Consider the following 27,998-nt stretch of genomic DNA (forward strand, 5'->3'; position numbering starts at 1 on the left):
GAAAAAATCCCTCAAGGTGGCTGCTTGCCAATAGAGTACAACTGTTGAGTTGAAACGGACATTAGCAGCCACATACCAGTTCTGTTAGGTTCAATCTGCCCAGATGAACTGTCATTTGTGTAGGTTCTTAGGGAATGACTGCATCTTAACGATTCAAACAAAAAACATCAAGTGAATATATAGATTGTGCAAAACTACACAACACAGTCAACTTCAGCAAGGGAATAGTCATGTTCAGAACAAGTGAGAGACACTGTAAAACTGAAGAATACAGTTTGGGCCACATTTTGATTTATGTAAACAGGTTTGACTGTACAGCCATCATTTGGTGTCCAAGATAGTTGGCATCTTTCTTTAAGTATCTACCAGTTCAGGTTTCTTAGTATTTGCATTTGACCTACGATAGTTTGAGATGCCCTTGTTTGTATAAATTCGGTATCCTTGTTGATCCTAATTTGTGTGGGACTCACACACTTATTGAGAATTGTGGGTGGGGAGTCATCAACAAACGTTACCAAGGGAAGTGTGTTAGAACCATGACTCTTCATGTTCTATATTAATCAGCCAGTAGACAATATTAATAGTAACTTCAAACTTTCTTCAGCTGATGTAGTTATCTGTAATGAAGAACCATCTGGAAAAAAATTAAAAATAAAATGAAAATAGAAACTGCACAGATATCCAATTGGACCGTGACAAGATCAGGAGTTGGTGCAAAATTCGTCAACTAGTTTTAAATGATCACAAAAGTAGTAAACGTAATATTGTATGACTACAGTTTCAGTGAGTCACAGTTTGAGTCAGTCAACTCATCAGAATATCTGAGTGTAACAGTTCGAGGGGGTAGGAAATGGAATGATTACGTAAGTTCAGTCATAGGAAAAGCAGGTGGAAAACTTTATTTCATTGGTAGAACACTGGGAAAATTCAATCAGTCCACACTAAAGAGATCACTTATGAAACACTTGTGTGATTCATCCTAAAATTTTAATGAATACCAAATATGTCTAACAGGGCATACTGAATGTATACAAAGTATGGCAGGTTTGTGAAAGTCTGAAAGACAAGATTAACCTAACTACAGTACACAAAAAGCCACTTAAGTAGTCATTCTTCAGTCAGTCCACACACAAATGGAACTGCAAGTAACTATAATATATGGTGCAGTGGGAAGTACCCAGTCTCACATTTCAGAATGATTTGGAGAGTACAGATGTAGAGTATATCTTAAACAGGGTATCAACACACAGGATGCACAGTAACAAAAATGTGGTGATGTACCATGTTTGTTGTAGCTCTTTTTAAGATACGATGAGTAAAGTGGCAGCTGGGAATCTGTTTAAATAAATCAAAATGTGACCAACTCTACACACTCTTCAGTTAATTTGGCTATTGACCTCAATGGTTTCCTTTGAAGGAACAAATGATCTCATTTTATTTCATGAAGGCATTGAAATGTCTTCCAGGTTTACTAAGGAATAGTGGGAACAACTGACTACACCACATGTTTATAACTTTCATCTTCTCAATACCACTCCAAAATCATACCCCCCATCATTTGCAAGTTCTTCACCTAGGAAGAGAAAAAACGGGATAAAGAGTGAGAAAAACATCATCAGGGTTGTGGCAATAATTGAGACTTTTAATATGAGTGGAGCAGGGGTTCATAGCCAGTTTGGCCAGCCTGGTATATGTTTTCTGTGGCTTTTCTAATGAGAACCCAGATCTTCCTTTGTACTTAGCACAGGGATGACCTCCTTGCATGAGAGATATACACATGACAGGTTCCATTATCCCTTTACTAAGGTGCAGAGAAATGACAAGCACATTTGAGAGAGAGCTGAAAGTGGAGCAACCACACTTGTGAACAACAAATGCCACTGCTCTTCCTCTCCCCCTGTTGCCATTTTGTAAGCAGTTGATGTCCACATATCTTATAGAATAACTGTATGTTCTCTGTACATGTCCCTGATGAAGATGGACTCCACAAATCTGTTTCTAATGTATGGGCCAGTATCCCCACCACTTTCTCCTATGTGAAGACTTAAATGCTAGTTTCTTGTGCCCTCACTCCATAATAGACTGCAGAGAAGTTTGCAATTTCTTTCATCCTATGTCTCAGATACCTTTGACAAAAGAAATTTTTCACTCCTCGAGTTGAAAACAAATTAACCTCAGATCAGTAATTTTGTCTAAATTCACTGTAAAGATAATATCAGTATAATAGCATTTATGCATCGCTCCTAAAAATAACTACATAGTTTTTAAGTAACTTTATACAACAGTTTCCAAAAGGTGAATCATAATCAAGAAAAAGAGAGCATCTGTCATGAACATAGTGTTGCAAGACTTAGAGAGCAAGGAAAAAGATAACTGCAAGACATACAGTATACATCAGTTTCCAATACATGTCTCTAAAAATGTTCTGAAACTGGAGCTGCACATTTTTTTTTTTTTTTTTTAAAGTGCTGAAAGTGGGTCATACCTTCCACAATATCAAAAATAGTAACAGACGACAGGAATGGCCCAGACAAGGAGATAAGATTATTCATCTTGGCTGTACACAAAGTGAAATTCTACATTTTTCAAACTCCCCATTTTGATACGTCTTTTTTAAAATTTTATTCTTATATTATTTTTAGCTCTTTTTTCATATTCACCTTGTACCTAAATAGATCACCAAAATTATTAGACCAACTTTACTTTTATTCTTTGGTCAATGTTATATCCTTGCACATTCCCCACTTTATGTGCACAAACCAACTGTCAAAACACTAAGAACAATTACATCTTTGTGAACTGAAATGAATGGAAGAACGAAATGTGAAGACACTGTCAGTTTAGGCATATGGCAAGTTTTGTAGATAACCACCAGATAATGGCCTAAAAAGCCAAATAAGAAAACAAATTAAATAAATAAGAACACAAGTGTGAAAAAATACTGCATTCATTCTTGAAGCCACAATGTACAGACATGTTCTGTAGGATGAAGTTCAAGAGACCTCACTGGCAAGTCTCTGCGATGGATACATTCGCCTACGGCAGATTCATCCACCAGAGTGACCCATATGGATGAGTGTATTGTCCATCAAGTGGAAGCCTGGATAAGCTACATCTCTCCAAGTTGCATAAATTGTTGCAGTGCCTCATATCACTAATGGTATTCCATCCACCATCAACAAATGTTTGAAGCTTCATCAGTCCATTCTTCATAATTCCTCCCCACATGAGGATGTCACCATCAAATTGGTATATTAACATGATTTTGTCCAGGTATTGAACTTTTGCATGAAAAATATCATTTTAAAATCTGGAGAAGGATTCATCCATAATCCAACTTCACTGTTGCTGACTCCACAATAAACATCACTGTCTCTGCCTTGCTGTGAATGGGATACATACTGCCAGAGAATTAGAATGAGTACAAACTGTCCTAAGCCTTCAATGTCCAGATTGATGTAATTTTATCAGTTGCCATTTCTGTTGTGATGTTCAAGTTTTGTGCTCAAGTTTACATAATTGAGTTTTTCAACTGTGATTGTGATTTGTTGGCCAATTCTACTGTTTAAGCACACAACATTTACAACTGCGGAGGATGCTGACTTGGTATTTGTGTGCAGGTTTTATAATGGAATCACTGCTGCTGCTACTTACAGAAAATACGATAGATGACTTCCTAACTACAGAGTATCAGATTCGAGAGTGTTCATTCCTGTCTTCACTAAACAGCCTGAGATTAGTGCAGTGCCCTGCAGTCATATTTAATTTGAACATTGTGTAGATGAGGAGGAAGCCATTGCCCAGGTGGTAGAACATAGTCCTTCTGCAAGTTCTCACAAAATCTCTACAGGTATTTGTGTTCCACATACAAGAAATGGTGAACATTACATATGCATGTGCATTTGTGGAGACAAATTTTCATCAATAATTCTATGTTAATGTGTGGCATGGTATAATAGATAGTAAGTCGATTGGGACTGTTGTGGTTCCACTTCATCTCACAGGGCTCCAGTATCTAGTCTTTCCAGAAAATGGGCTTTCAGCCTTATTAGAAAAGATACCTTTGGCTACAAGGACGAGTAGACTCTTCCAGCATGGTAGAGCCATTGCACATTCTATTTGTTAGCTAACACATCATCCAAATCTAAATCATTTCCTGCAAGCCGAATCAGCAGAAATAGTCACGTTTCTTGGCTACCTAGGTTCCAATGCTTAACACTTTCAGGTTGTTGCCTGTGGGAATGATTGAAAAGTGGAGGTTATGAAGAAAAGGTAAACATAACATAAAAGCTGATTTTTTGGATAATGAATATTGCTGCCCTCTTGAAAGACTGCCAGATTAATCTAGTTGTGTCATCTGGAGAATTCAACAGTAATAAAGGTAACAGCGTGTGATGTGTGGCGTGCAGGATTTCAGGTACAGTTCTCAGGGTTAGTCCAAAGTGAGAAAGTTGTAGCCCAGATGGAGTAATATTCAGACCTTTGAGGCCTGGGTGGTACAGGATGATGAACTTACTTGTGGAAGGTAAAGCTGTATTGGTCAGAGGAACAGGAGAAGACTGCTCAGGGCATTAATCAACAATGTCAGTGCTACAGTTGTGAGAGAAAAAAACCTATGAGAGATAATTAGTACAGGTATTGAGGGATTTGGTTTTAGAGCAGAAGTTGATACATAAGCTGTATGGAATGGAGCATTTGACGTGGAATGGATAGCAGCTGTCGAGCCTGAGATAATGTTATTTGTTGATTAGTTTGATGTGGACTGTAGTTTGGATGTAACTTCAGTGAGATGTTGCTGACCATCCAGGAAAGTGGCTTTGAATAAAGAATGGCCAGGTGAATTTGAGTTATTTCAAATGGAAGTTGCAGGAAGTGGAGCAATAGTTCAAGATAAATACAAGCTGCAAAGAGGTTGTAATTGAATCTGTACCAAACCAGAGGACACAGCTTTTGGAGGTTGGAAAATGCTCCTCCCATGTGATTTGTGAAATGGTCAATCTAAGACAGTGCAATCCTGATTCCCATTACCTCTCTCCTTATTTGTGTGTTCGTCTCCAACTGTGGGAGACATCTTCTGAGGTAAAGTAGCAGATTGCAACCAGATCAGAACTTGAGGGAGTACCAAATACACAGGCAGTGTAGAGATTGCCACAGTCCAGCACATGACTTGAAGTTATCTATCTCTGGTAATGCCAACATTGTCAATTTGAAGTAATTAATAATCATTCTCGTGGTGCAACATTGACACCTGAATTTTATTTGATTTAACACCTTACTATTTTCTGTTAAAATTATTATGGTTTTTATAAATCTCAGTAGCCTTTATCGCGCACATGATAATGCAGTGTTTTCGATATGACATTCGACTTGCTGAATTTTATTTCATAATTACCCTGTTGGTAAACATATTTCGCTATGACTGATTTATCCATATGTCCCAGGCAGCAAATCCTCTTGTGTTTAACGAGACAGGTGTTAATACTTCTTTTTGTGGTCCCAATATAAACCATTCCCCAACTACAAGGAATTTTGGATACACCCAGTGGTAGCCAAAGGCTGTTGTATATCTTTTACTGATCTTGAACATTGTTTTGTCTTCCTGGTTGGTCTGAAGATAGTTTTCACACCATACTTGCTCAATACTTTCCAAATCCGATCTCCAATCTTATTAATGAATCGAAGGAAAATTCCCCTTGGGTGGCTGTTGTTCATTGTTGATCCTGATTCTCTCCCTAGAGCTAAGTCCTTGATCTATCTCCATGTTAGAATAACCATTCTTCTTGAATGTTGACCATATATGTTCAACCCCATCTTTTAAATAAGTTGGTTCACAGATTTTGTATGCCCTGTCCACCAAGGTTCTCTATGGCCCAACATCCTATCCCTTTGCTTGATAATAGACAAATCCAGAAAATTCAGTTAGCCATTATTCTCTGTCTCCATAGTAACTGGATTTTCAGATTGATACTATCGAGATGTATCAGGAAGGTATCCAACGCATGTGCATCATGTGTCCATAGTACCAAAGTATCACCGACATAATGGTGCTACCTGGCTGGTCTTTTACTAACAATCTGCAACACCTGTTGTTCAAAAGTCTCCTAAAAGATATTGACCACAGAAGGACTGATCCTTTGGGTACACCAGGTGTATATAAAATTCCTTATAACTATGGACTGGTTTATATTGCGACCATGAAAAGAAAAGTTAATACCCATCTGGAAGAGGAACTGCCACCTAGGACATACAAATAAATTGGCTGTAGTGAAACACGTTCACCAAAAGGATGATCATGAAGTAAAATTCAGTGAGATGAGCATCATATTGAAAACATTGCATTAACATGTGCACATGTTTAGAGAGGCTACTGGCATTTATAAATACCATTATAATTTAACAGAAAAGAGGAAGGTGTTAAATTAGACAAAATTTGGATGTCAGTGTTGCACAGTAAGAATGACAATCGATTACTTCCAATCGACAATGTTGGCATTGCCAGAGATAGTATCATGGCCGATGTCATGTGATGCTCTGTGGTGCCCTCTATACTGTCTATATATTTCGTGCTCCCTCGACTTCTGACTGCAGTTTGCCTCTTTACCTATGAAGATGTCTCCCAAAGTTGGAGATGAAATGTTAAGAGAAACTTTTATACATCGACTATGGCCTATTTGCCCAGAAGTTTCAATTGAAGGAGAACTCACTGTTCTTTGGAGGCAGGTGCGAGACTTTGTTGTAAGGGCCCTAGGCATTTTAGGGTTTTCTGCAGCTTCATCTGGAGGGAAGAAATGGGTTTTGATGAACAGTTTCACATGTCAAAGTGTCCAAGAATTGATGAAGCCCATCTGTCGCTCAGTATCTGTGGTCGAGTACCACAGTAGCAGAACATCTGTCCACAGGAATGGTGATCAAAGTCTGCAGTCAGGTTCAAGGTTTCAGAGATATTTTTCAGGGGAACTGAGAGGCAATGCTGGAAGTGAAGAAATCCAGGAAAGCCTTCTCTCTCTCTCTCTCTCTCTCTCTCTCTCTCTCTCTCTCTCTCTCTCTCTCTCTCTAATTTTTTTTAATCTGTCAGGAATTTATGTTGGAACTGTTCTAGACAGGGTTTGATGCTTGCTCTGTTGTTTGAGGATTAGTGCTAGGAGATGAAGTGGTATTTCCACTCAATGCAAAAGGTGAGAGAGAGGAGATCCATAACTAGGTCAATTCCTTTCCCATTTTTTCTTGTTGTCTTAGCTCCTTTATAATCTGGAGTTCACATTTCTCTGATGTTATCCTTTCTAACAACAGTCTCAAGCTCTTCATTTACCTCAGTACTTCATTTTTTACTATTGTTTTACTGCTGTTTTAGTATCAACATTCTCTGTTCTTCTTCTTCATAATCTTCTTCTTGTCTGTTTATAATGGTTATTGTTTTCCAACTTGATCTGTTGTCAGCAATACCAACTGGGAATGCATTAGGCTCCTCACATGTAAGTGCCTTATGCAGGAATGTTAACCTCACTGGCATTTGCATACTAAGTACTTCACAACATCTGCTCTTCCCCTTAGTCCTGATCTCAAACTAAGTACTTCTATTTAAGTATTCCTTCAATACTCTTATCTTGTGCATTCAGTTTGCCCATGTATGTTATACTTTCTCATTTGGTCAGACATTTGGGACATTTGAACTCATGTCAGAGACAACTTAAGTGATTAGTTTTTGTCATTACCAGTTGCGAGTAACTGGGTTCACCACTCTTTCTGGTGGAAGGAACATCTCTGTTGACTTCTTCAACTTCCATTATTCTCATTGGTCCTTTTGGATTAACTGTGCAGATGCTCTTGCCCCTCTGCCCACTGGAAAGTCACAATTTCAATAATGTGAATGTAAATTAAGTATTCATAAAAAAGACAAAAGCTTAGTCAGGTAATATGCACATACAAAACTGTTCTGAAGAATAAAATGTTAAAGAAAATTAGGATGAAACTCAAAAAATAATGGCCTTTGCTATACAGAGCTAAAAGTTGGACACTTAAAAAAAAAAAAGAGAAGTGATAAAACAAGGTAAGGAAATCAGATATACAGACTGAAATAAATGTATACAGTTTCAGGGAAAAGTGCGTGTGTGTGTGTGTGTGTGTGTGTGTGTGTGTGTGTGTGTAATATTGAGAACACAACTCGTATGCTGTTAAACTGGGATACCAACCTACCACTAGGAAAGGCCTAGCATACTTGTTACTAACAGAACCAGCTGGATATGTATTTTTTTTATGTATGCTACAGCAGTGGAGATACAGTAGTCTACCAAAGGTATGGAGTTGTCCCCCACTCTGCTAACTCATAAACATGAAATGAGCTAGTGGGAATATTTGCAGGTACTTCCTGGATTAAACTTCAACCTGTTTTTGACATCTGAAGCGTAGGAGGTTTGAATTTCATCATGCTTTTATTAACTGACACATTCCACAAATCCCTTTACCTTTTGGGGAATCCCTAAGATGTATGAAATTATTGATGATATTCAGCCCCCACAACAGAGACGCCTCTGTTGGTCGTATAATTAAGGATAGGTAGTAGAAATTAATTGTCAGTGGCTCTCAAGACATCATATTTATATTTCAAAAGGCACAAAATTGACTTCTTAGAAAATTAGCAGAAAAATTGTTATTTTGAAGAAAGCTGCTGCTTTTTACTATCCAATTATTGTCCATTTATTTCCAAATATTTGCCAATAAAGGATTTTGATGTTTAAGGATCTGAATATTGGCTTACTTACACTACACATTATTTTCTATAGTGCTATTAGTAATTTCCAATTATCAAGATATTTAGTTACACCCCACAGTCTGCACACTACATACTAAAATATTCGTGTTGTGATCAGGAATGAAGTGTTCAGAGTTGTGGATCTGAGAGTGTCATTGTGGCATAGCAATATTTTACTTCACTGACCATTTTTGAGCTGTTTATTCATGGTCATCAGATGTTAATAACACTGTTTAACAAGTAATTAATATTTCAGAGAGTAGTGACCATTGAGGGCTTTAAAAGTAAACTATGTCTGTCCTCTCATTCATTGTTTGTATACACGAGTTCGTAGGTTCGATGTGATTGTATGAAAGATACTATTATAGGGACTACAGTCAGTGTCTGTCAAGCATATGTGTTTATTTGGTGGTCATCTCTGAATACACATTTCGTCACACAAAATCAAAAAACCTCAAAAAACAGTTCTCCCCTCATGTAATAATGTTGCTATCTCTCTTTCTGTGAACAGTTAAGTCAGCAGCTGCATCTTGTCATAGAAGAAATGGACTGGAATTGTCATTTCAAAGATAGGACAGAACTTTTTTTGCGTAGATAATCAAACAAAATTATCTTAATGAGACTTTTTCAAACACGAATTGAAATGTAGGAATATATGTTTTGGTAATTAGACTTTTGTATGCTATTAGTGTAGTTCTTAGTATTTAGTTGTGTAGAATTAAAAACATGCACTATTAGTAGATGTTCTAGAAATAGGTCACCTGAGATAGGCTGTTACATATTTTGTTCACAGGGTGACAAAAACAAAAGGGACACATCAGCTCCCAACGAAATAGTCACCTGCACCAACTGTGGCCCCAACCCGTGCACACATTCTGCCAACAATGGCTGTGCTACTGAGGTATGTTGGCTCTATCCTGCATATCTAGGCTGATCAGATTTTGAAATTAATTTATGTATTTCATTTTTGGTTGACACACTAGCTCATTTTTGGTTGACGCACTAGCATTTTTTCCATTTATAAATCAGTGAAAGAATCATAAATGAATGAAATTCAGTTCATGTAACGGCTTCTAGAAATACAACAAATTAATTGCTCTACAGAACAATAAGATAGCAAGCACAGCAACAACAACCCCAATTTGTAGTGGTATTTAATCAAACTGGTTTTAAAAGTGTCTGACAAATGACATTACAGGCAGCTTCTGTCCAACACAGAATTCATCTGTGTTGTAAAAGGATAAGTTCAGTGGCTTACACTCTGAGAAAAGTCTTTCAGAAGGCCACATTTGAATTAATGGGTAGGCCATCATGCTGACGGGATTCCTAAACACTTTGTAATGTACAGATGAGCACGGAGATGACAAAATTCACCCTCACTAATGTATTGAAGGAGCTTACAAGATCTCTGTAATGGTCAGGTTCTGTGTATTAGCAGAATGTCAGGCTTTGTGTCCAGATTATCACAACCATTTCCAAGAAAGTAACGTCTTTGTGGGCTAGCATGGCTTCTGCACTCAGATTAACTAACTCTTCCTAATCATTTGGGGAGGGGGAGAAAAAAAGGCATAAGCCTATCAGCTTGTTTGCTTGTAAGCTTTTTGTGCTGTGAGTCAAATGTTACAGTATATTATAAAAATATGCACTGCGGTGACCTTTGATGCTTCGAAGTCCCATGTTGCTCGGCCCTGTGACACATCAAGTATACTGACGTCTTACAGTTTTTGTTCCACTACAACTTCTTTGACTACCAGTAGCTGTTGAGAGTACTGATAATTCAGAGGAGTTGAAATGACCAAAGCTACACAACAGCTCTCCAGACTATCACAGCACACATTTGTTTGTCAGAGATGGTGTTCAGATCATAACATCTCACTTGGCAATGACTGATGTGTATGTTGAAAGAAAACCTGTTTCACAAGACTGTTTGTTGTCAACCCTAGACTCACTGTCTCTGATGTTGATTCCATTATGGCTGGAGACATTTTTGGGTTGGTGTCTGGTCTGTTGCACAAATAAATAGTTCATGCAGATTAGTGGTATAGCACATGCCTCATTTCATTTGTTGTAAAAATGCTCACGATGAAGCTGTACAATCCGTCACTACTATGCAGAGGCCATGTTCAACAGTCTGTGCTAATGCAACACTTTGTGATCCACTAACAGATTTGTCATTTATCCAGTTCTTTCAGCACAAGTCTTCGGAACACACATTCGTCACATGGTTTTGTATGCTCATGGGTTCTCTTGCTGTGAGAAAATGAAAAATCAACTCACTCTGTCAAGTTCTGTATCGTACAACATAATGAAAACTCACGGTCTGTACAGTTTTGTTGTTCTATATACTCCTCTTGGCCATGGTGAAAGTACTTCATCCACAACTTAACTTGGAACACTGCGCAGGGCACAGTGGGAGAGAAAAAAAGGTGCAATACTCTACATTCACTTTCAGCAACCCACGCATAAAGTGGCAAATTACATTGCACATAGTTTTCCACTTGTAGTTCCGAGGTAAACTTGATGCATTAATGCTCTCATGTTACTGACCATACTGTTCCTATTGAAGGAATGGACACAATAAGTAGCAACAAGTTACAAGGACACTATGAGCTCCAATTTCATGATAGTGTATTATTATAGACTAACCATCTGCACTCTGTAAATCTTCACAAGTTGATCTTATTGTTTACACTTGTATTGACAATGTAGCAATGTTCAGCTGTGGCCAATTATAAATGCACTGCACATAAGTGTTCAGAGATATTTCTCAATCTATGTGTGCACTGTTCCCCGTCTGTGCTAATCGTGTAGTAATAATGCAACGTTTTGAATGACCAGTAAATTTCACATCATTAGCATGCCGAGTTCCTTGTACTGAAATTTTGACAGAGAGTTTATGTATTTAGTGCCCATTTTACCACATTCATGATAAAGGACTTGTATTTTGACAAGGCAGTATAACATTTTATATAAAAATATGAAAAAATTTATTTAAAGAAATTTACTTAAAGATACAGTTAGGATTTTGGTTTGCATTCATATCAATACTGATACTAATATAACAATGAAAATAGTCAATTATTGATAGCATAATCTAAACTGATGGATAAAACATCTACTAACCAAGCAGCAGCAGAGGAACACATACTACTATAACTGATACTAATTAAGAGAAAGAAAATACTTGCAATACCAGGCTAGCCAAGAAAAGTTCAGTATTTTTTCAGAACTGGCCTGTTCCACCATTGTGATTGGATAGATAAAAAAAATCTACTCACCAAGCAGCAGCAGGAGAACACACATATGAAGATGTTTAGATTTGCAAGTTTTCAGAGCCAGTGGCTACTTCTTCTAACAGAAGGGTTGAAGGGGAAGGAAAGGGGTGAAGGAAAAGGACAAGTGAGGTTTAGGAAATGAAGAGAGTGCAGAAAAGTCTCCCAAAATCCTGGGTCAGAGGAGACTTACTGGATGGGATGAAAAGGAAAGATAGTCTGTTTGGTGTAGGTCTTGCAAATAGAAATACATATGGGGCCCAACTAGTTCGCTGTGCTGATATTCAGCGTGTAGTTGGTAGATATTACAAGGAATTCATCTTTCTTTACCTTTTGCGTGTTTTGAAGCTACATCAGTTGATGATTTCCAATTTTCTACTGCAGAGGGGGCTCTTTGTTTCCTTCGGGTTATCTGTGGTGAAGGTGACAGGAAAGTAGGGACAAACCAGAAGGTGGCCAGCTTAACTAATCGATACATATATGTGGGTGAGCATCCCTGGCATAATCCCATTCATCTCCCGCCGGGATACGTCCATCTTCAGTCAGTTCAAAGTCTTCCAAGGTGTGTAGGGTAGTTTACTAACCACACCTCTACATACTACTGCAACTGGAGTTAGCATGACTGTAGAGATAATATGAGTGTCTCAGTGATGTGAAAAAGTCTCTTCCTGTATCACAGTCTGTGAGGCAGGTATCAGTCTCTGGAAAGAGGTTGGGTATTGTATCGTTCAGTCACAGTGGCAGCTTATCTGCCATCCAAAGCTGGTGTTGCTTCCTTCTGTGACACACAGCTGATTTGAGGCATCCTGACACACATTGGGTGTCACTGATGGTGATACCAGTTTGCTTATTGTCGGGAAATAGTGCCTCCAAATTGAAGCTACATGCTCAGTACTAGAAACACACTGGGCTGTAGCGGTTTTTTCAACTTTTGTGACTGTAGCTCTTGTGTCTGTCTGCAAATGATTGTGTTCCTTGCAAATACTTTCTACTTCACATTCACTGCTGTTTGAAGGTCAGATCAACGTAACTCGAACCATAAGTATCTCGGCACGTCACACAGTTCAAACTCCTGCTGATCTCAATTAATTCAGAGTCTTCTAGTAATTCCCCATTTTGCAGGTGGAATGTTCAGAATTGGGCTTTGCTCAGGTTCATTTTGAGATGATTTTCATAGTCATACGTAGCAAGCTATTTGAGTGTACCTATTCAAATGTTGCTTCTTTGGCAACTGTGCCACTGGCCCAGATAAACTGAATGACATTTGAGTATAATGGCTGATCTTTGCTGTTGGTTTTACTAAGTAATGTCAAGGGCAAGTCAATTCTCCTGTTTTCTTAATACCAGGTGATCAGGGTTTAATGTCCCATCAGTGATCAGGTCATTAGAGACAGAGCAAGTGCTCAGACTCGAGAAGGAAATTGGCTTTGTTCTTTTCATAGAAACCATTCCAGCTTCTGCCTTAACAATTTAGGGGAGCCACAGAAAATTTTAATCTAGGTGGCCAGTGGGGGATTTGAACCATCTTCCTCCTGAATGCAAATTGAGTGTCCTACCATTGTGTCATCTTTCTCAGTGTGTGCTCTTCAATGCCTGTTCTTTAGCCAAAGGATGATGTAGGCGTGCCTGGTTCAGCGGTTGATCATCAGTCTGATCAGATACAAAGCTTGTTTGGAAATGATGAGGGTGAGGTGGGTAGGTTTTAATTAGTTAGCAATATTAATAAAAGAATAGATAGCTATTCACTATAAAGATGATATAATGAGTTGCAGACAGGCGTAACAAAACAGTGTTACTCACTGAGCATTTGGCCAAAGCCTCCTTCAGAAAAGATAACACACACACACATTCACACGAGCAAGCACATTTCATGCACATTGGATAGATCTCGGGGCTTCTTCAGCCAGAATGCAACGGTCATGTTGAACAAGAGTGACAATCTGGAATGGAGTGGGGAAGGGGGAGGGATAGCAGGGTATGGGTGGAGGGAGAGAAGAGTGCTGTCCGGGAGGATGAAGCTACCAAGCACATTGTTGGGAGTCTGTGATGAAGGGGCGGTGGGGGTGGGAACGGGAAGCAGAAATGGAGAGGAGCAAGGAAGGGAAAAAGACTGGTGGGTGCATTAGCAGAGAGCAGCCCAGAGTGAGGATGAAGGAATGTGAATTCAGAGGAGGTAATAGGACAGTGGGAGTGGAGGCTGTTGAGTGGAGGGTGTGGAAACAATAGTTTATCCTAATTTGAGGCCAGGATAATTTTGGGAGCAGAAAATGTATTGTAAGTAACTCCCATTCACAGTTATGAAAAGCTGATACTGGAAGGGAGGAACTGGATGGCTCAGATTTCAAGCAGCCATTGAAGTCAAGCATGCTCTCTCACAGAGTAGCCCATTTTGCTCTCGGCCAGAGTTTTGTGGTGGCCAATTGTCATAATGGACATCTGGTTGGTAGTCATACCAATATAGAAAACTGTGCAATGATTGCAGCAGAGTTGATATGTAACACGGCTGCTTTCACAGGTGGCCATAGAAGGGGTGCAATAGAAAGTGCTGAGTGGATAGATTAGACAGCTTTTGCACCGGGGTCCTTCGTAGGGATACGGTCTCTGTGGAAAGGGGCTACGATTGGGAATAACTTAAGAGACAGACTACGATGTTGTGTAGATTGGATGGGCAACAGAATATCACTTTAGGAAGGGTGGGAAGGATCTTGGGTAGGATGTCCCTCATTTCAGGGTAGGATGATAATCAAAGCCACTGTGAAGAATGTGGTTCAGTTGTTCCAGTCTGGGTGGTTTTGAGTGTCAGCTCCTTTGTAACTGGTTCCTGGGAGGATTAGGGGTGGATAGGGATATGGAACAGGAAATCTGTTTGTGGACTAGATGAGGCCGTCAGCATACTGGGCACGGGAGTTCTTGTTACTACAGATATGCCACTCCCAGGTGGCTGGGATGTACGTTTTTTTTTTTTTTTTTTTTTTTTTTTTTTTTTTTTTTTTTTTTTTTTTTTTTTTTTAAGGGATGGCAATTCTCAAAATGCAGGTACTGTTGGTGGGTGATGGATTTAATATTTAATGTGGGCAGAGATCTGAGTGGAGCCACCGGAGAGGGCGAGGTCAACATCCTGGAAGTGGTGTCTTGGTCCTGAGTCCAGATCATGAAGATATTATCAGTGAACCTGAACCATGCCAGGAGTTTTTGGGTTTTGGTCTAGATGGCTCATAAATAGGTTGGCATAGCAGAGTGGCACGTGGGTGCCCATGGCTGTGCCAGAGGTCCTCCACCCCTTGCAGTCACTGTAATACACATGTCTCCTGTTCTGCTTCATGTCTAAGAGCAGCTAACATACTGTACCACTTCTCCCTCTGCCATGCATTTAGAAAGTCACTGGGCAAGGAATTATGGACTTAGCGTTGAACTGTTCAGTTCAGTTGATGAACTACAGGTTCAGCAATAATGTAAAAGACAGGAATTGTAAGCAATACACTATGTATTTGTTAAAAAATGTTAATAGTATATTCTATTTTTTGTGGGCAGAAATTTAGGTGCACACTTTTTTTCTGGATTTTCTTGCAAAACCTGCCAAGAATATTATAGGAGCCAAAATCTTATATTTGAGATATTTCAGTCTCTGTATTCCTCTACTGTTTTTACTCTCTACAGTTTCCTTAAGCACTACAGAAATTATTCCTTGTTCCCGTGACGTTTAGTGTTTAGATGTTCAATTTATTTCTAAGTTATGGTGCTTTCAGTTGAGGAACTTATTCTTCTTGTTGAAGATGTGTTTCGAAAAGCCAATAACTAGATAGGTTTAGTGCAGTAGGCATTTGCTGAAAAATTTCCAGAAACAGTTGTACGTAATCACAATGCAGTTCATTGAGAAGTTTTGAGGGACAGCTCAGTGTTAGATTCTGAATGAACTGGAAGACCACCTAAGCTAAATGAACAGAATTTGTTGGATATTTTGGCTTCAAGCAGCATAGCCCAGCAAAATCATTATGTAAGATGGCACAAGAAAAAGATACTGGACCTCCAATCATGTGTAAGTGGCAAGACAAACTTCAAAATTCTTTCTGTATAAAATTACAGCAGTGCATGAATTAAAAGATGCAGATCATTAAAAGTGAATTTGTTATTTCAAATGGTTTACACATTTCATTGAAAGGAATACCACTGGTATCCTTGATGTCACCTTCTATACAGACAAAGCCTGGTTCCACCTCTCTGGTCATGTTAGCACACAAAGTCCACCATTATGGTCGATGGAGAAATCTCGTGTTGTGCTTGAAATGCCATTGGATTGTGGATAGAAGTATCCAGAGAGTACATTATTGGACTTTTATTTTTTAGAGAAGCTGTGAACACTGAACATTATTGTTTAATGATTTACAATTTCACTGGCTAACTAAAGGAAAACAAAATCAACTACTCTTGGTTGCAACAAGATGGTGTTGCTGTACACACAGCTAACACTATGGATCTTCTGGAAGAGCTTTTAGGAGAATGTGTCATCTCAGAAAACCTGTGGCTCCACCACTCACTGAATCGTACTCCACCAGACTTCTATTTTTCAGGAGTAGCAAAATCTGTAGTGCATTGAAATGGCCTGAGCACACTTTGTGACTAAAAAACTGAAATAACTGCAAATATGAGAAGCATATTACAATCAGGTGTGCAGAACGTTTTTTCCAATAGAATAAAGTGGTTTCAGACTTGTATAGCCATTAGTGGATGTCATTTTGTACATACTTTGTAACTGAACAGCAACTTTTCGAACATTCTGTATTACATCATTGTGTTGAGGCATTTCTAGCTCACTTCTCCTGTGTGCACAGAAAATGTCTCTTCCTCAAGAAGCTCCTTGTACTTTCTTAGAGTGATCTACTCTGCACAAGTGAGCCCCATAATGTTCTCATGACTGCCTCTCAGATGACATCAAAAAGATATATTTTTTTGTAAGCTCCACAAAGACTCTGAGGGATTAAACTTCAATGATCTAGTCCAGTTTTGCAGCATATTTATCCCATTGCATTCACTGAAACATGAAGTGCCTCTTAAAAGTTGCAACCATTAGACAAACAGCAGCTGTCATAGTGAAGGTAACTGAAATAAAGTTGACTGAACTCTTCTGTATTCCCTAGCTGTATATTGAATTCAAGCTTCTATGAAATGTACTCTCACATAAAAGTTAAAAGTTAGATCTTTAGAAGAGATACTGCTGCTTGGATGCAAATCACATCAGTTTGACAAGTACCTAAGTATTCCAGGATCACCTAGTGATGAAAATACTTTTTCCTCTATCTTATCTGGATTCATATTTGTGAAAATGCTTACATTGGTTGATATGTGCTGTGTGGTATGATTAAAAGTAATGAATATAATGCTTATACAATCTTCGTGTGTTTAATCCATTCTTCCACACTATTTGTTCCATAATATACAAGTTGTATAACTGCCTAGCTACTTCAGTTGCACGATGCACAGATGCACACTCCAGCCCTTGCCCCTCTGTGCGCAATGCTCGGCAGTGATTCTACACGTGCCTACACATCGTGTATTGTGACAGCATGGGAGGGGGAAGAATAGGGGGCACATTGTGAGCTGTACTTACCTGAACAGGCAGGCATGTGAGGGTAGCTGAGGTTATTGCACTTACAGTAGCTTACTTACTCACCTTCACCCATCATAACAAAGCTACTGATATGCAAGAGAGCTGGAGGTAACAGCTGGTCAGTGATAAGATTCGATGATGACGTTGCTGTTCCTGGTAAAAGTGAGGAAGATTTGCAGGACTTGTTGAATGAAGTGAACTGTCTAATGAGCACATACTATGGGTTGAGAATAAACTGAAAAAAGATTAAAATGTAGCAGAAATGAGATTAACAGTTAACTTTAACATGAAAACTGGAGGCCACAAAGTGGACAAAGGGAAAGAATGTTGCTACCTTAGAGGCAAAATTACATGTGACACAAGAAGCAAGGAAGACATAAGTATCAAACATCAGTCCTAATTTTAGGAAAAACTTTCTGATAATGTAGGTTTGGAGCACAGCATTCTGTGAAAGGATATCGAGCAATAACTCCCGTGATACTTAAGGAAACTGTAGATAGTAAAAACTGTAGAGGAAGACAGATGTTGGAATATGTCTAACAAATAACTGAGGACATAGGGTGCAAGTGCTACTTCATGTTGAATAGGTTGGTATGGGGGAGGAATTCATGGTGGTCTTCATCAAACCATTCAGAGGACTGATGAGAGGGAAATAGGTGGGGAAGGAAAGAATAAATGAAAAGGAAATTCAGAAACAGTACTCTTCTGTCTTTGAAAGTATCAGATCCACCAATGCCTATCACATATGTTGGAAAGAAGTTTGTTCAGATGAGGAGGATGCCATATTTCTCTCACAATTGTCTCCTCCTCCATTGCTGCAGCTGCTGTCACAAATACAGATAATTGTCACTTTCTGTAGTCCATCTCATTACCAAAGATTCATCATTGTCACACTGTTACTTCTGAAGTTTTGATAGCTATTATGTCTTTGGACGTCCATTTGAAATTATGAGTCTATTTTTATGCACAATATTTCAGTTACTGGACAAAATGCTCTAAGCGTCATCTTAGTTGCAATCATTTGCCAGAACTTGATCAGATTTTGAGGTATTGTTGGTTTCACACTACTTTTATACCCAATTTTAACTCTTGGCATAGTCTACACTCTGTCTTACAAGTTTATTCTGACGTTTTTTTGAAGTGTAACACCCTTGACAACTTGTTAAGATCTCTCAAGACACAATCAATTACTGTAAATAGCTACTGACTTAATGGAGCAGTAGTCATTGACTACAGGATATTCTAGCAAAACATGCCAGTCTTAGATTTTAGATATTTTGTGAACCAACATGTTATTACAGTAAAAGTATACATTTCTGTACCCAAAAAATTTTGAACTGTGAATTAATTGTTCTTGAGAAGAGAAGTTGCCACTCACTATGTAGCAAAGATGCTGAGTCGACTCAACATCTCCGCTATATAAGTAGCAACTTTCCTTCTCATAGTATTGTTACTTTCCATTCTGGATTTTCCATTGTTTGATTAGTTAATAACTCTTTATTTTTGAAAGTTTTTTATTCTAAGGTTTGTATAGTTATTAGAACATTGTTGTTTAGTAATATTTCCTGAGCTACAAAATTCTAAAATTCTGAAAGAGAACAAAATGTTTGTTGCATAGTAGAGATTTAGGACCTTTAAATTATTGATAATATCAATTCTCAAAAGAAAAAAATCCCTATTAGCAAGACTGAACTTAAATTTTTAATATTTCCTTAAATACAATGTTTATTTATACAAAATATTTATACCAATGGAAAATCCAGGATGGAATGTAACAATGTTATGAGAAGGAAAGTTGCTTCTCACCATATAGCAGAGATGCTGAGTCGCAGATATGCGCAACAAAAAGATTTTCACACTTAAATTCAATGGCTTTTGTCAACAAGAGACACACATACGCACACACACACTCATGCCAATGCAACTCACACACAGGACTGCAGTCTCAGGCAAAGTGTGGTTTCAGTTGCCTGAGACCAGTCATATGTGTGAGTTGCATTTGCGTGAGTGTGTGTATGTGCATATGTGTGTCTGTTGTTGACAACGGTCATTGGCCGAAAGCTGGAGGTGTGAAAATGTTTTTGTTGTGCCTATCTGTGACCCAGACTCTCCACTATATGGTGAGTTGCAACTTTCCTCCTCAAAATAAATATTTATACCATTATCACCAGCCACTTTTGTTATTTCCTGTACAGTAAAAATTGTAAAAATTCAAAAATAACTTTTCAGTTTCATATACTTGCAGTATGTGTACTAGGTACATAACAGGAAAAAATAGTATTAATATTAGGAGAGGCATCAGAGCAAATAGAGCTGTTCCGCCCTGCTGTGTTTCAAGTTCTGACACTGACCACATATAAAATGTATAATCTCTGTGGTACACGAAGTCATTTGTCAAAATATTGCACATGAAAATAACACAGATGGACATTCACAGACTTTTTGGCCATAGATGGAGTATTTACAATAGCAATGTGAATTGCAGTGTATGTGTTTAAACAGAATAAAGTAGTAGCAGGAATATATCATCCAAATTATTGGAATAACCCCTGCCACAGGTATTGCATCTGAAAGATCATACATGAAAAAGGTAAGGCTAAAGTTCTTGTTGAAGAGTCAAAAGATGGACGTGAGAGAGAAACAGAAATTTCCTGCACTTTTGATCTTCATGCTTAGCCAGAATCAAAATTTTGTTGTTACTGACAAAAAAACATTTTAATTTTGATGAGTTATTATATAGTTTATATTCACCTCATTTTGCCATGTGCATGTTGCAGTAGAATGCTCTTCCATAATGAAAGCTGACTGATCACCACAGCACTTTGACAATGCCTGATGCAAAGCTACAAGTTTTTTTTTAGTTGTGACAGTGTAGATTGTTCCTGTGTAAACTGTATAAGGTCCTATCTCTGATTTCAGGTCCGCAAAAAGGAACCACCTCATCCCATCAGAGTGGCAAAAACAATCGACGTGATTGCGAGGGTGACCTTCCCCATTGCATATGCAATATTTCTCATATTTTTCTTTGTACATTACAAAGGGTTCTCCAATAGTTCAGAATAAGGTAGACTGCCAGTTTGGAAACCGTGTGTTCTATAAGATGCTGTTGCCACAGCAACAACACAAGTGCTTTGGCAGGTAATGGCTAATGAGTGCTGAGCTGAAGAGTATAATTAATTGGTGCTTTTGGGGAAAAAATTGTACCCTGAAGTTTTAATTTATTGCTTATCTGTGAAGTGATCAGAGCCTCTTCTTCTTTTTTGTTGTTAATGGACACAACAGCTACAAGAATTGCGATTCTGATTTTGAAGATGGTGGGAGACTACTGAGACGCTTGGTTGCTATCGTAGTAACTGCTGAGACTCGCGAGAAACGTTTCATCTTAGGGAAGTCTGTGTAAATGACTGTTAGATATGTGCTCAGTGGCTTGCCTGATGAACCGATTGTAAACTTAACTGCCAACTATAATGAGACTTATTTTGTCTTGTGGTTAGCTTCATTACAAGAAGAAAGAAACCTAATAGGGTCACCGTATTTCCAACTCTTAAAATCTGGTTGTGAGTGACACAGTTCTATCATTGTTGCAGGATTGTTTTGTCTGCAGCATGTGGTGTACATCAAATCACACATTTTCTCCACTGACATGGTGGATTTTGTAGCTATTTTTATCATTAGTGTTATTGTTGAACGACATTTATGACATGTTGATTTTTTAAAAAATACATTTGAAAATTTTTAAAAGATCTTGACTGGTAAACTTTGATGTTTTTGTACATAGCATACCAATTTACAAACACCAATCATCATAGGTAACAATATTCTGTTTACCAGATTTTGATATATCAGTAATGCCTATAAAAATAACTACTTTCTTTATTATTGTGTAGACTCACTGTAGTTAACACAGAGTTTGAACAGTTTATTAAGCTTTAAAATGGGATTAAGGTGATATATTAGTGATACATTTGCAGCTTAAAATCAGCTTGTAACCATTCCTCAGACCATTGATTAAAAAAAAATAGTAATTTTTGAAACTTGAATTAAAAATCTCGATGGCTTAGCAAGTGTTGCAAAATTATGGGAAGGTTTGGAGTTCAAACATTGTTTATCAGATGTGAAGATGAATAGTTGCCAGAAATTTTTCTGAAATATGTGCATCTAAATTACATCTCTTTGCAGTAAATGCACTGTTGTTAACACTGAAGGTCTGCATGTCTTTCTGACATTGAAGGTCAAACTAGGAAGTAGCAGTGGTATAACTATCAGTGGAAGTAGCTTATTGCTATGGGAAATCATTTCCCTTTCCTTGGAAACATGAGTCGCTTCACGTTTCATGATAATTCTTGAATTATTACAGAATTTCAGGTTACCCTGTCACATTCTTTTCTGTCACTATACAGTCTGATGATCTGTCCTTTCACAACAGTTAAATATTGCAGAAAACAGTTGTGCATAAACAAATTTAGGGAGTGGACTGACTGTGATATTTGGGTTACAACATACTTTGCAGAAGACACAGCTCTACACATTCATGAAAATAAAATTTCTTTGGTGAGGTATAAAAATTTTTAACACATGAACTACAACTGAAATTCACTATCTTAGTTAAGCATGTGCATTAACAATGATTTTATTAGTTCTATTGAAATTTATGAGGCTCTCCACTTTTGGCTATTTGATGAATGACAGATCAATAATTGTTTATGGATGGGTGTATTGGCTGGTGGATGGTGTAAAATGTCCATACTACATTCATCGGACATTATTCAGAAATAACCACATTTTTATAACAGCTTTCATTGTATCATTAAAAAAATGTTTCACATCCACTTCTACAGTTGCTTAAATTTTCTGCTGTATTAAAATTACCAGCTTGTTATTTTTTTGTGTCTTTAATTAATTCATTCATTCTTTCTTCATTTTTATCCAGTGGGAACTAGTTGCCTAGTTGCTCAGAAAGAGTTTTGTGCCAGAATTTTCTAAACAAATAGCATAACAGGTATTTTGCTTACACAAATGAAATTAGTGATGGCACAAAAGAGAAAGGCAGACCTTCAGTTAAATGGTGCAGAGTATTTCTGCAATAATGCAACAGAGAAGACAGTTGGAGGTAGCAGATTCATTCTTCTTCTTTTTTTTCAGTTCTAGACTCATTAACATCTTTTGTATCGTGTTTATGTGTGCATCTTCATTTTGAAGCACTGTTTCTGCTCTTTGCTGTGAGTTTATATCCCCAGTATCATTTCCATCATTCCATTGTTTGATTCTGTCAAGTGTTTTGTCATGAGAGAGCCTAGTTATTTGTGTTAAATAATATTTTGTGCATTGTCATTTACCCTGTTTCATAGTATGTTCCTTTGTCCTGTTCTGAGTAGTTCTTCACAACTTATGTTTATATACAAACAGAGGCATAAAATGTATATTTGTATAACATACCTGCCAGAATATTTTTATTTGTAATGTTGAAATATGTGATGTGATATGATATGACAAATGTGACATAATTTGTGAAAATGTTTATATTGAAAATTGTCTTTTATCTAGAGTGGAAGGAAGCATTGAGGTTACTTCAGGTTTTAAGCATATACATCTTTGAATAATATTGAGCAAATGATGACAGCTTTTAATTTTGAAGTTAACTCTATATCAGTCTCTCTGAAGTTTGTTCCTGTAAATTTGTGATCATGTCTCAGAACATGACACCATGGAAAAATATTCACACTTGTAATTCTAGCATGATAGAACGGTGCTCTTGAAACAGGAGTGGAAATATTCTTACTACAAGTTTACTGGACAGTCTCTGGACCAACACAAATATTATGTATCCTGCACTATTTTCAGATCTCAGAAAGTTATTGCACTTCTCTTGGGCTTTGAAACAAAGTAGAAGTTCACTGCTTAGCATGTAGTCATAGATAGTGGAAGATATTTGCTTTGAGGTTTGAAGTGTTTCTACTACTTGTCATAGCACTGATGTGGCAATCAATTAAATACAGAATTAAAAGGAGTTAATTAATTGAGATACAAAAGATTGGTGAAACTGCAAAAAAAAATATTTTCTAAATTGTACATTTCTCAGTGAAAAGAAACATCTGTTGTAAATACCATCTCATTTATTTCTCCAATAGTTATGAAAGATGACATTATGCTTCAGGTTCCATTGTGAGAAACTGCATCCTACATACCACAATTTTGCGTTTATATAAGATTTTTTTAGGTCTTAAATAAATGTTATTTTATTTTTAATTTTGGACAGAAGTTGGAGCCCACAACTGAATAATTGCATGAAAACAAAACAATGTATCTTAATTAGAATATTCCAGTTTTAACAACAGAAGCCTTTCATAGAAGTTTTCCATTGCAGCTTCTCATTTGTGAAATATATTTCATACTGAAAGTATGCATGTATTAAAATTGACAATGTGCAATTGCTTAAATTAATCGTAAAAAGGTTTACAATTTTTATAGGTTCTTATGTATTTACGTTATGCTGTTGTAACCAAAAGATCTGGATCCCTGTAAGAATGGCCTCACTGTTTACATAAGTGGTTAAGATCCATTAGCGGCTCATAACAGCTCTCCTCGTGTACATTCAACAAATAGTATTATTAGTAACTGATTTCAGTCACACACACACACACACACACACACACACAAACTTATCTAATCCACTAAGAACAAGCACTGAATGTTGGTATCCCCATATTGTAACATTGCCATGGAACAATTTAGAATATGTGCAACTCTTATGGCAGATGTTGTTTTAAATTCATTATGTAGTAAATTGATTATGCCTAAACTTCCTTGGCTTAACTTTATTCAGTCTGAAGTAATATTCTTTTCCTACAATACCCCTAATACTATGCACATGTTGGGCATGCTTGCTGTATTTGTGCTGCCCATAACAGGATTTAAAGCAAAAGATAAATGTCCCACTCTAATCACTGTACCAAGTTGTTGCTGCCATCTTCAGTCCAAAGACTGGTAGCTTTCCATACGTACAGTAGAGCTACGTTTCCTCAGTAGATGTAACAGCTTGCTTTCAAGTGTTCCAATGAATCAAAGCTACAATGCCAAATGTTACAAGGACAGGTCAGTCAATCATCAAGACTGTTGCCCCTACAGCAACTGTTGCCACTCTTGATGAACTTCAAAATTAGTCTAGCTTCTCCACAGGGTGCAGGTGCACTTACAACATGATGGTACTCACTCCTCCTCTCCAACCCCCCCCCCCCCCCCCCCAAACTGCAATTCTCTTTCCAATATCACACTGTTGAAGTGCACATGTATTGTTAAAAAAAATTAGAAGTAATGTTGCATCTTAAGACCCAGTGTGCCATTTACAGAACCTATACATTGTAATTTGTTAGGTCTGTGTTGCTAAAGCAGTTTTCAAGCAACCATCATCTGGAAGCATATCATATGACTGTTTGAATATATCTTAGTTCATGTTCTGTCATCATCATCGAATCACAGTATTTTGTTATGGAATTCTACTTTCTCTTTTCTTGTATTATATCTTTTGTGCTGACTCCATCTTTGTGCATCCTTTGCAATGTAAGTATTATTCCCCTTTTTTCTACGAGGAACATATGCCTCTTCCTTAGCACAGATCCAAATATGAAACTAGTATTAAATTCATACATTTCGTTTCAGTTTTCTCCATTAAGTGCTTTTAACAAAAAAGTCATTTTGAATGGGGTATTTTTGTTTCCTTTGCGTTCAGCTGTAAAGCTCAGCGTGGCAGTTCATAACTTGCTATACTATTACAGTAGAAATGTGTGTTGTAACCACATAATTTTAAAAATTAAGTATCCACAAGTAAAATATCTTGCTGAACATACTTATCACTTATCGGGCATTATCCAATATATCAATTGTGAAAACTATCAGAATTGTTACAGTGTCCAAATTTACTAAACAGTATATATTTGATAGTCCTCCTTATTAGGCTTCTCATTCTGTTCTGTTCTGCCTAGTTACCATAGTATGTGACACACTTCTAATGGTAGTATTGCTCTTTGCATTTAGATTCGATGTGCATTGCATGAATGCTAATGTGGTTTACTGACTCCTTGTAAAGCTGTTACTTAGGTCTTGATCACTGAAGCCATTTCTCATTTAATATTCTCGTTTAATATTCTTCCTTTGTAGACAGAGTTTGTGTCACACTTCGTAAGAGAAGAACCTTATCGCCTGAAAATGGAATTTAGTCTAACTACATTCTGACTTTGTTTTCATAAGTATTAGTCTGTAGATCTCTCCTCCATCCCCCTTTCACCCCATTTCTACCTCATCAGTAATGATCAACATCTGTAACTAAATTTGATAAGATTGTTACTCACTTGAAGCCACTGCTCAGTTATGGCATATCACACACAAACAGTAATTCCATTGAATCGTGTCCACTTCTTGCATCATGTGTGACATTATTTCTATCTAGTGTAACAAAGGCTTTATTTACTTCTTCGTATTCCAAACAAAGAAGCAACTGTTTCACAGGTAGTGATGTATTTTCTCCAACATTCTACCAAGTGATGTTTTGCCAACTAAATGTTTCTCAGTAGCACACTGTCGAGGAACATGAAAATCCAAATTCACTATGAATGACTGTTCTGTTTATGATTGTCTAATTTAATTGATAGTTATGATGAAATAATTGAGCTGTATCACTTGTTTGCAGACAAATTTATCCTGTTCGATGTTTGCGGGTTATTGGGTAAATCAGTAGGGAAATATAAACTGAAGTCTATGATTGCAAAAATCTTATATTTGTTACACTGTGAGTGCTGAGTAATGAAGAGGTATATAATGAAATACACAGGAGGGCCACAGAAAGAGAGAGAGTGATGGGAGGGCATACAATTTGGAAAACATGGGTGCTTGTACACACATTCTGACGTACATATAAACTTTATGCAATACCAGTATCTTAAGATATATTCTTTTTCTCAGAATAAAAATGTGTAGCTGGAGTTAGCATAAACAAAACTGTGCAAAGTGCTCATGTTTCATCGCATGTAAATATTTTGTTTATAATATAAGATAAACTGATATTTTCATCAGTAGTCTAATTTTGTCCTCTTCAATATTTGATCAAAGTATATTTATTGAATGCAATAGCAAAACACCGAAAACAGTTGGTATTTTCAACAGCGAGTGACGATAGCTGGTGTGCTGTCTTCAAAGTCACAGAGACATCCCAGATGAGCTTTTCAGCCTAGCCATCAGAAATAGATGGTTTTCTGTATGTCGCTTTATATTTTACTGAAAATTTCCAGGTTCAGGGTTAAAATTCAGACTGTAATACATTCTATTCTAGTTGTAATTATAATATGCAACAGGTGGGCAATGAAATTTGTTATTTTGTGAACAAGAATATTATATTCTGTTTGATTACCAAAGATACCTTGAAAATTGTATCTGTTTATTTTCCAAATACATTCAGAGAATGAGATAAGTTAAATCCCTGATGGATGTAAGATGGTTGTGATTTCACCTTAAAACACATCTTTGAGCCTCACAGCAAATTTCCCCATCTCATGGAATGACTTAGTACTTCATTCTGACATAGGGGCTCCAATAAATTGTGGTTTTCTACAAGCCCAACAAAATTTAGCAGTTCCATTTATTGTTATACATTTGGTTAAATAATATCATGAACAAACAAAAATGTGGGAAGACAGCCATTCACTTGCAGATGTTTGAGGGGTGATGTGTTGTAACAGTCCAGGAAACTGAACTATAGGGCAAAAACTAATACTGCACATCACTCATCAGTCATTTAAACATTCCTGCAATTCCTCATTTTTGTTTTCAACCTGGAACCTCTACAAGTATCAGCAGGTGATATTATTTATTGACTGTGAATTTTTGCTATTGTAAGTTGTTGAATGGGGAAGGCTTTTCTTCTGCGGATATGACAAGTGATGTTTCAGGAGTGATTATGTAGTGTAGAAAGTTCTTCTGTTTGTTCAACCTATTAGTGTCAGTCCCACAGAAGTTGAAATTTAAATCTATTGTCAAAGCAGCAACCCTCTTTAGTGCAGGATTTACATTTTTTGAAGGCTGAATATTCAGATGCTAATGAAGGTATGTCATTTGAAATTCACCAAGACTATAGCTGACAACTCTTAAAGCAAAGCTTCTAATATCACTGTGCCTTTTCTGCTTTCTATATCACAGTATCTATTTTGTATCAAATAAAACACATCAAGAGCCTCCAACATAATTTTTTATTGATTTACTCTTGGTATATAAATCACTTTGTATCTAAAATTGAAGGTCTTGCAGAAGATATGAAATTAAATATAATGAGATAAACATATGTTTCTTGTTACTTTTGAAAGTCTGTTTTGTAGCTTGTAGTTCA

General features: G+C 37.3%; 1 protein-coding gene across 1 annotated transcript in view; it reads left to right on the forward strand.

Annotated features, from left to right (window-relative positions):
- The window catches only part of LOC126109589 (glutamate-gated chloride channel), a 519,836-nt gene extending 492,550 nt beyond the window's left edge, over positions 1 to 27,286 (forward strand). The window contains exons 12-13 of the mRNA XM_049914624.1: positions 9,543 to 9,650; positions 20,546 to 27,286. Of these exons, the coding sequence (XP_049770581.1) occupies positions 9,543 to 9,650; positions 20,546 to 20,689 (252 nt within the window). The 3' untranslated portion in view covers positions 20,690 to 27,286. The remainder of the gene's footprint in view (positions 1 to 9,542; positions 9,651 to 20,545) is intronic.
- Positions 27,287 to 27,998: the final 712 nt, after the last annotated feature.

Source organism: Schistocerca cancellata, chromosome 12, assembly GCF_023864275.1.
Source record: "Schistocerca cancellata isolate TAMUIC-IGC-003103 chromosome 12, iqSchCanc2.1, whole genome shotgun sequence".
Classification (NCBI taxonomy): domain Eukaryota; kingdom Metazoa; phylum Arthropoda; class Insecta; order Orthoptera; family Acrididae; genus Schistocerca; species Schistocerca cancellata.